This window comes from Chelonia mydas, chromosome 14, assembly GCF_015237465.2.
Source record: "Chelonia mydas isolate rCheMyd1 chromosome 14, rCheMyd1.pri.v2, whole genome shotgun sequence".
Taxonomy (NCBI): Eukaryota; Metazoa; Chordata; order Testudines; family Cheloniidae; genus Chelonia; species Chelonia mydas.
Window position 1 is genome coordinate 30,722,911 of NC_051254.2, and position 9,870 is coordinate 30,732,780.

The window sequence follows — 9,870 nt, forward strand, 5'->3', positions numbered from 1 at the left end:
CTCTACAAACAGAAATTGTAATTCAGCCATCTGCACAGAATGAGTCTGACACCTTTGAATTAATCATCAAGAAGTAGTAACATTAAGGCTTGATACTCAGCCACCATCCCAGTGCATCTGCATAGTCAGAGGTTACCTAATAGAATGTCACCTAATACATCATGAAACACTTCACTAGAACTTAACTCCAAGGCAGAATAACTCTGGTATTTAAATAGTGACAACTGTTTAGGACAGAAAGGAAGGGTGAAGCACATGCCCAAATGAAATTCTAGTGGGAATTTTAGGGAGGCAGAAAGGGATGGGCCCCAAGTGGAGATTTGTGAGGGAAGAGACACATCTGGGCTACGGGCGAGCTTAGAATGGGCTAGCACAAAAAGGCACATAGGTTGTGTCTGGAGTGATCAACAAAGGAAATAATTTGAGCAAGGGGTTGTGCCAGCTCAGTCTCTTTTTAAGAGAGAATAGTAGATTAAGAATTAAAAAATAATTAAGGAGCTTCAGGATTCCTCAACAGCTACAGACGGATTACACACACACAGAGAGGGTAACTGACTGGGAAGCGTGAGGTAGGTTAAGATGTCTGAAGAAGTCCAATTCTACACCTCCTAGTAGGTAAGGATGACCCAGAGAGAGAAAGGAGCAATGCTTCAGCTGCTGCTGGGGAGGAGGAGACAGGCTGCTCCCCTCTGGAAGTGTCTGGCCTCTTGGGGTGAGGAGCCACATTAGCCCCAAGTGACCTCTTCAGCTCACAGGTCACCTGAATTCTGCTAACAGTGCCATGAATTCCCCTGAACTGATTACATTTGGGGTGGGGAACAGAAGAAAGATTAAAGCCCAGAGACAGTAAGAACCACAAGAACAAAGAAATGGAAATGATTTTTGGTTTAAACATTTTGTTAATCGCTATTTGTTCTACGGTGCATACAGAGTCCCCATGTACGACAGCTGGGCTAGCACAGCCTTGTCTATTCCAGAAGAGAAAGGAAGGGAATGGTAGTAACTGAGTGGGCTGTTTAAAGTAGAAATGAGACTCTCATGTCCTAACACCAGAGTGGGAGCTGGCCTCATTTGCCTTTGACCTGAACTAGTTAAAAGAGATGTGAATGTGCTGCTGCTGGAGAGAGGCCCTTGGTACACACAGCGTGAAAGCTGTGCTGCAGTCCTCTCCTGGAAGAGCCACTTCCAACTCCCCGCTCGGTCCCCATGGCCTCTCTGCTGAGACGTTCCATAGCGAACCCCGTCTGGGTTAGTCCCGCTGGTGTTCTCAGGGACGTAGACACTCATTCTACCTGGAAATGGCAAGAAACCTACAAACCGTTCTACACAGGCCAATAGTAAAAATTTAACAAGACAAACATATCCCTTATCCTACCAGCTACTCGCCCTCCCAATACAAATCCCAGCCACTGGCCAGCTCTCCTTGCCCATCCCTAGTCCCAACCCACTAAAACAACCAATTCTCCCAAGAACCAACCCCTTCCCCTAATGATCCCTGCTAAAAAGCCATACCAGTTCCCTCCCACCCCACTAACCCCCAGAAAGCAGATCCCACAAGCACACAGCTCCAATCTCCTCTAGCTACTGCCTCCTGCTGCTCTGATGGACTTTCCTTTCCTCCCCCAACCCCTAACATGCTTGAGTGGGGTACGGCCATAAAGGCAGGAAGGAAACAGGGTTCTCTCCTGTGTGGGTTCTCTGATGCCTCTTGTGGTGGGAACTGCGGCTGAAGCTTTTCCCACAGTAAATGCACTCATAAGGCTTCTCTCCTGTGTGGATCCGGTGATGCTGGGTCAGGGTAGATTTGTCAGTGAAGCTTTTCCCGCAGTCAGAGCATGTGTAGGGCTTCTCTCCCGTGTGGATCCTCTGGTGTCTGATCAGGTTTGAACTGACATTGAAGCATTTCCCACAGTGACTGCACTCATAGGGTTTCTCTCCTGTGTGGATCCTCATATGTTTGACCAGGTCCGAGTTCTGGCTGAAGCTTTGCCAGCACTCAGCACACGTGATGGGGATCTCGATAGTCGAGGTTTTCTTCTTTGATGTTTTAGTTTTTTTAACCTTTCCGATGGCAGCACTGTCCCGCTGGATGCATTTGTCCTGCCTTTTCCCTGGAGGGCTCCTCAGGCGCCTCTTGTGGTGGGAGCTGCGGCTGAAGCTCTTCCCACAGTCGATACATTTATAAGGCTTCTCACCCATGTGGACGCACTGGTGCTGGGTCTGTGTCGACTTGTCTGTGAAGCTTTTCCCACAGTCAGAGCAGCTGTGGGGTCTGTCCCCGGTATGGGTTCTCTGGTGACGGATAAGGTTTGAATTGATGCTGAAGCTTTTCCCGCAGTCAATACATTTATAAGGTTTCTCCCCTGTGTGGATTCTCCGATGATTCATAAGGTCTGAGCTCTGGGTGAAGCTTTTCCCACATTCGATGCAGATGTTGGGCCTCTCCCCTGCATATGTTCTCTGGCGGACGATGGTGTCTTTGCGTTTCCTCACGCCTCTCCCACGGTGTGTGGACTTACCCTCTCTCTCCTCTGAAGGGTTTTGCTGCTGTGCTTCTGACCTGCCCTGACTCTTAAGGGAAAATCCCTGGTCCAGATTCTGAGACACGTTTCCTTTGGATCGTTTTGGAGACATCTCAGGCAGTTCCTCTCCAGCAAGGCTTTGAAGATTCACCTGTTTTGTTATCACTCACAGTCCTGACACCTGCTGGGATAAAGAGAGAATCCAGACACGAGTCATGCTCCAAGCATGGGCAAAAGGAAACAGGAATAATCGGTTGACAAATTATTTTAGAACTGAGAAGGCTCTTTAACCTCACAGGCAAAGGTGTAACAAATCCAATGGCTGGATGATACAGGCAGCCGAGCTCAAAATGGAATTAAGGCATAATTTTTAATAACTTCCCAAGGGACGTGGTAGGCTTTCCATCATTTAAAGCTTTTAAAAAGATTGGATGCCTCTTTCTAAAAAAAGAAAAGAAAAATGTGCTCTCTAGCTCAGCCACACATTATTGGGCTCAATGCAGTAATCACCGGGTGATCTCTGCTGTATAGCACAGGTCAGAGAAGGTTCTCACCCAGGGATCCAGGGCGCCTTGGAAGGGCTGTGAGCAGGTTTCAGGGGGCCCTCTAAAATAAACCAGAGAGCAAGGCCCACGTGAAATTCACTGGGTCCCAAGGCAGAAAGCTGAAGCCTGAGCCCTGCCATGCAGGACTAAAGCCGAAGTCTGAGTAACTTAGCTTGGAGGGATCCTCTGTGGTGTGGGGCCCTGGTTGCTACCCCCTCATGTCAGGTCTGGCTTTTAATTTACTGGATATGCAGAAAAACAGTTGCTGTGGCACAGGTGGGCCGCGGAGTTTTTAATATCATGTTGGGGGGAGGAGGGGGCTCAGAAAGAAAGATGTTGAGAACCCCTATTCTAAAGGAGGTCAGACTATGCCTTCCGGAGTAGCCACCTGAGCTCATAGTTGCCCTGGGTACCCCTTAACCCCTCAGATTTTCTGTTATGACTCTCACTGATGGCATGTATTAATTTAGGGACCAGTCCTACAACTATTCACTCATGTGAGTAACTATTCACAGAAGCACGCCAAGGCCTCATTCCCCATAGCCTTATACTTGTCATTTACACTGGTGCAGATTAAGTGCAAAGTGGGGGAAAACACAACCATTTCAGATTAGCAGAGCAGAGGGTGAATGACACAAAATGCAAGGCAAGAGCACCCAGCTCTTAACTGGCAGCTCCTTAGGGCAGGGGGACATTTTTATTTATTTCTGCAAAGAACCCAGCCCGCTCATCTGTAGCCAAGACTAATAACAATCAAAAGAGCCATTTTAGCGGTTTCCCCTGACATTATCCCCAAGTGCAGGGACTAAGCAGAGGCAGCAACTGGCTTTTCCTCTCTCTGCTCTTCTAGTTAAAAAAACCCAAGAAAGTCAATTCTCAGATGGCCTTTGTATAAGGTAACCTAGGCTATGAATAAGAGTTTTTAAAAGACAGCTTTACTAGCTGATGTATCAGTGACCGCAGCACTTGGAGCTGAGTTGGGCAGGTTCGGGATCCGGGAACTCCCCTCCCCAGTTCTCTCTCCTGCTGCCCCTTTCTGGGCTTTCCTTCCCCCGCTGCCCTCCCCTCTGGCAGGGTCCAGCCCGGAGGCATTTCCTCCCCCATCGCTGGCCTGGCTTCTAATAGTGCGAACGGGAGCGAGCTGCCATGCGACGAGCGAGAAGCGCTGGGGGTGAGGAGGGGCCATCTGGGCAGAGCCAGCGCGGCTCGCTTTCTGCCCGGCCCTCGCACTTTCTCCAGGTTCCCTCTTGCAATTACCTGGAGTCTGCGGCTCAGAAGCTGATGTCGACAAAGCCCGAGGCTGCCCCAGGGGCTGGTTTCAGCCCCGGAGAAAGTCCCCCCGGCTGGGCACAGAAAGGCTGTAGGGAATGGCTCTGCCCACACAGCAGCAGCGGCTCAGTCCGGCTCACAATGGAGGCAACAGCCCCAGCTCCTGACCCAGGAAGTTCAATCCCTTATATCCTGGTCAGACGAAAGCCAGAGAGACTCGGAGAATCCCCCTCCCCCTTCCTTAGCAGTAACCAGAGGCCAAACTAGCCTTCTGATGACAACAGCTGCTGAAGGCGGTCCGCTTTGCTGCTGCTGAGCACCGTGTTAATGCACGTTTGAACTGCAAATGGCTTTTCAGGTTTAAGACCCATCTGAGAAGGGATGCATGGGGCAGGTCTTGTCTTGGCTGCCCGCATATACTGGGATGTAACTGGAAGCTGGGGCTGGAAGAGTTGTGATGGTGACATCGAGCAGGGGTGAAAACTCCCAGGATATTCAGATGGGAGTAAAATTGATGGTGATGTGAAAATGTCCCCCGGCAGACAGACATGCACACTGTGTAGCTTGAGCTCACTGCAATCACCAAGGGCTCCTTGCATCCCTCCATTTCCCCCACGAGCTCCCTGCAGGTCCCCCTTCCATCCCCCTCTATTGGCAGGGTGACCAGATAGCAAGTGTGAAATATTGGGGGGGGGGGGTTTTGTAATTGGTGCCTATATAAGAAAAAGCCCTGAATAACAGGACTGTCCCTATAAAACCAGGGCACCCAGTCACCCTATTGGTAAGCCAGAGGGCTCAGCAGTACCCCAGTTCCAGTTTGCACCCCAGGGATCCCGCTGTTGTAGAGTTGCTGGCAGACCAGGTCAAACCAGGGCCACAGGCCAATTCACTTGTGTATTAGTACAGATTGGGATAGCTCAGTGGTTTGAGTATTAGCCTGCTAAACCCAGGGTTGTGAGTTCAATCGTTGAAGGGGCCATTTGGGATCTGGGGCAAAAATTGGGGATTGGCCCTGCTTTGAGCAGGGGGTTGGACTAGATGACCTCCTGAGATCCCTTCCAACCCTGGTATTCTATGAAAGTATGGTTGGTGTTTACAATTCACAAATAACATCCCAATAGTTTTCATATTATTTTCACCTCTTTGTTCCTGTTATAATGAAATAGCAAACATTTACATTGTGCATACCCCTGTAAGTAAACAACAAAGAAATCTTGTGGGATGCTAATGAAGGACTTCAACAGAAAAGCAAGTGGTCATTATGGTGATAATTGGTGGCCAATGACTCAAACTGCATTCCTCACTCACCATCATCAAAGGAAAACTCTGTGTGTGTAGAGACTCCATCAGCTTGTTTTCTGTGAGAAGAAGCTATATGTATGGATTCCAGGAATGATCCTGCATCTCTGGACTGTATGGACTCTTACAGGGAAGGGCACCAGATGCAAAGCCTAGATTCCCACATATTATCTGGTTGTTCATTACATTACTGCTACCATTTGGACTTACAAACTGTGACTTTCCTGTACCTATATTTTACTACTTTAAGCTCTCAATAATTCTCATTTCCTTTTCTTAGCTAATAAACCTACTACTAGGTTACTATAGAACTGGGTGCCAATGTTGTCTTTGGGGTGAGATCTGGAGGACCCATTGATCTGGGGTAAGTGGCTAGTCCCTTGGGATTGGAAGAAATCTGAGGTGGTGTGATTTTTGGTTTATGTGACTATTACCACTAAGTCCAGTCTGTCTAGGTGGCAAGATAGGCTGGAGAGTCTAAGGGGACTGTCTGTGACTCCATGGTAAGACTGGTACAATGATCCAGGAGTTCACATTTGTTACTGGCTTGGTGAAATCTAATTCTAGAACACAGCCCCAGTTTGGGATGTCTGCCCGGTTTTCTGACAGTCTGCCCTGAGATTAGCACTCACAGTTGTGAGCCACTCCAGACAGTGTGACAATTGTTTTCTTGTTATTGTTTTCTTGTGCTCCCTCATCTATCTGTTCCCCTCTGTTGTCTCTTGGCAAGAACTGTCTTTTTGTTCTATGTGTGTACAGTGCCTAGAACCATGGGGTGCTGGTCCATGACTAGGGCTCCTACTTGTTATGGCAATACAAATAATAAATAATAACTACAGATTATTACAGGGATGGTTGGAGCTGCTGGCTCTGTTCACTGGATGCTGGGGCTCAATGTGCTTCCCATTCCCCACTTTCAGTTTTGCTGATTGTCACCAAAATCAACAGGGTTCTGCCCACTGCTGCCTAGAACACATCCTGAAATGTGGAACTGATTGGATGTGGTGCTGAGAAGTTAGGACCTTACATCCAAACGGAGAAATGACATCCAATTGAATGTAGGACCTGGCTTCACACAACCAATGAAACTCCCTCCCTAGCTCCCCACAGGAGGGATCAAGTATCCTTGTCTCTTTCCTGAAAAGTAGGAATGAACCGGAGATCTTGCAGGGCTCTGGGCAGCCCTTTGGGCCAGGTGCCCATCATCTCTGGGGCTCTTTTATTAGGGGAACCCCCAGGACAATCTCAGATACCCACAGAATCTCCCCTTCCCCGGACTCATGGAATCTCCTCATTTCCATGCTCACCTGCTACCTTCAAGGAGTGGGGAGGGGCAGCCATACTGTGCAGACACCTCCTTAAAGAGCCTCCCCTAGGCAGGACACCTGAGCAGTAACATCTGCAGAGGACAGGTAACCTTCCTCTGCCACTCTAGGGTCTCCACCTGCTTTTATGGCTCCTAGCGCTGTCATATCTGAGCACTTCATGAATATTAATGGCTTTATGCACACAACCCCCAGCCAGGCTTATTTCACACATTTGGGGAGACTGAGGCACAGAGGGGTTGGTTTTGGGTGGGGGAAGAGCTCCGTAGCTTAGCAGCTCCCCTTGAGAGATGTGCAGAGCGCTTTAGGGACTCTGTCATCATTTGTCCAGCACCAGTGCAGTTCCCTGAAAATTAGGCCTAAGGCAGGTTGTCACACTCAGGACAATGTCGCTTCATCTGGGGTGAAGTGTCTTGGGGGAGTTGCTGCCGATGCCCCCAATGACTTTCCCATGTGAGAGTCTGGCGATCACCCTGGTGATATGGATACCACATTCAAGTCAAATAAATCTGCGCTAAGGACTCGCCTGTAAATGGAGAGACTCCCCACCACCTCTGCAAGCTGCAGGCTAGGAATAGAGAGCACAGGGAACCTCACCCGAACTTCACCGTCTGAGAGTCCTCAAATATTTATGAACACAACAAACCTTAATTTAATGACAGCTAACGACACATCCCACCACCCAAAAAACGTAACCACATGGGAATGAGAAGGAAAGCCTCCTGCATTCCGCCACTTCCCCATCCCCTACTGTGCTGTCAATAACTTACACCCCCGTGCAAAACCACTCTCACGTCAGCAGATCAGCGCACAGTCTTGGACTGGACTGAAAAAAGTGTGTGGTGGTGGGGCAGGTCTATCATAATGTGGAAGCAGCGGCTTTGGTAAGACAGTGCTGAAAGTGCACCCCTCAGCAATTCGTCTTGGTTTAACTTTCGTTGTGTTTTTGGGCCAGGTCTGACTCCTTGCAACTCCTCCATTTTAAGCCCTGTAGGCACATGTGACTGGCACATAGCCCACACACGTAACATTATTCTATTTTAACATCTCAGAGGCTACCATTAAGGTTTCACATGAGATCACAAGTTGGATGAAGCTGGGGTGCATGTGGTTTCTCAGTATGTCTTGGAGACGGAAGTGAATGCCTTGTGGAGTGTCTCTTCGTGCCTAGCACCTGTACACAGGCCATCCCTACACTTAGGTGATTCTCTGAGTGCTGCCTCCCAGCTTCCCATTGCAGCGTCCCAGGCAAATCCAGCTGCAGTTTAGAGCTGGGGTACTTGTAGAATATGAGCTGTATGGTGCCCATATCTGGGGATTTCAACAACCCACTTAGTGCCCAAGGCAGAGAGCAAAAAGAAAGCAGCAAGCCTGGAGCATGCAGTATCAATAGGGTAGCATAAACTTCAGTCTCTTCTGAATAATGCCAATACTCAGCTCTTAAATACCTCTCTCAACATGCTTTAGAAAGGAGGTGAGCGTCCACTTTATAGATGGGGACATGACTTGCCATAAGTCACCCAGCAGCCCTATAGCAGAGCCAAGACTAGAACTCTTGCTTCCTGAGTCCTAGTCCAGCATACTACAAAATAGGCCCCATTGTTCTGAGAAGATGATGGCAGTCAACTGGCGTTGCTTGTATACAGCAGCTGAGTAATAATAACCCCACTGAGAGGCTATATAAACACTTTCCATCCACTGCTCTAACAGCTCTTTACACAGGTGGCTAGGGTGTCACAGATGGGGAAAATGAAGCCCAGGACTCATAAGCAAGTCAGTCAGTACCAAGCCAGGCCTTGCACTCAAGGCTTTTGACACTTCATTCAGGGACTTCACAACTACTGTAAAGTTCTCGGGCATGCTTTGCTCTCCATCTCTGACAAATTACATCACTGCAGAACAGAGACTTCATTATTAATTATTATTATTAGTATAAAGGTTTTTACAGCTGTTAAAGCCAGAAGGACCCTTGTTACCATCTAATCTGAACTTCTGCATAACACAAGCAATAGAACTTCACCCGGTGATTCCTGCATCCAGCACAGTTGCTTTTTGGTTGATTTTAGTCTTCCCCTGCATGAAAGCAAGAGTCCATTTAACAGAGAACCAACAACTTTAACAAAATTCAGGAAATTAAATAAACAACAACAAAGAACATTTTGAAACGCTCTACAGAAGATAAGAACCATGCCCTAAAAGACCTAACGAGTTGAAAAGATGATGGGCAGAGATAGGATGAAGCTTGAGATCTGCTGAAAAGCTAGTGTGATCTACCAATGGCATTTAGCACCTGTTGTATGAGTCCCACTATTTAAAACATCTTATTAGCCCTGATCCTTGGCTTCCATGTTCAGTGCAACTCAGGAGGGAGGTGAAAAGGTGTATTTAAGCAATCTTTTATTTTCCCCCCATCCTAGGAGCACTTGACCCCAGACACAGGTTAGACCAGCCTGACTTGTATGGGTTGCCAGTGCCCCCAAAGGGCCAGTACAGCAGCCAGAGGCTGGCAGGGTATGGTGTAGCCATGTCTCTGCACCACCCACAGAGAGGATAGGTGGTATAGGAGCTGCTTCTCTGCCTCCGCACCAGCCAATGCAATGTTAAGCTGGCTTTAGGGCATCTTTGTGCTGGCAGAGTTGGCACCAATTTGCCCCAAACCAGGGGAAAACCTGCTCCAGTTGCGTGCTCTGGAGTTGATGGGCCCCTTGGGAAAAGTCTTTTAATGACAGGCTCGAGGGATGACTCAGAGATAAATGGAAACTGTGAGCCTCAGGGTGTCAGGGTCTCCAGACCTCAAACACTGGGCAATGCGCCATGCACAACATGCACCTAGAGGCCAATGCTGTGGGCTCCTCAGTTACCTGGCTGCAGTCCCTCTGGGTTCCCAATAAACACACAGACACACACACA

General features: G+C 48.5%; 1 protein-coding gene across 2 annotated transcripts; it reads right to left on the bottom strand.

The window, feature by feature from the left end:
* Positions 1 to 879: 879 nt before the first annotated feature.
* LOC114021534 (zinc finger protein 436) lies at positions 880 to 4,648 on the bottom strand. Of its 2 annotated transcripts, none has more exons than XM_027830943.3 (2): positions 4,325 to 4,648; positions 880 to 2,706 (listed from the first exon to the last, which is right to left on the bottom strand). In XM_027830943.3, the coding sequence occupies exon 2, from the start codon at positions 2,632 to 2,634 to the stop codon at positions 1,630 to 1,632; it is 1,005 nt and encodes a 334-aa protein (XP_027686744.2). In that variant the 5' UTR covers positions 2,635 to 2,706; positions 4,325 to 4,648; the 3' UTR covers positions 880 to 1,629. The 2 variants fall into 2 exon arrangements, with proteins under 2 accessions (XP_027686744.2, XP_027686745.2); XM_027830944.3 differs by having other exon boundaries at positions 880 to 2,703; positions 4,325 to 4,512.
* Between the last annotated feature and the right edge of the window lie 5,222 nt (positions 4,649 to 9,870).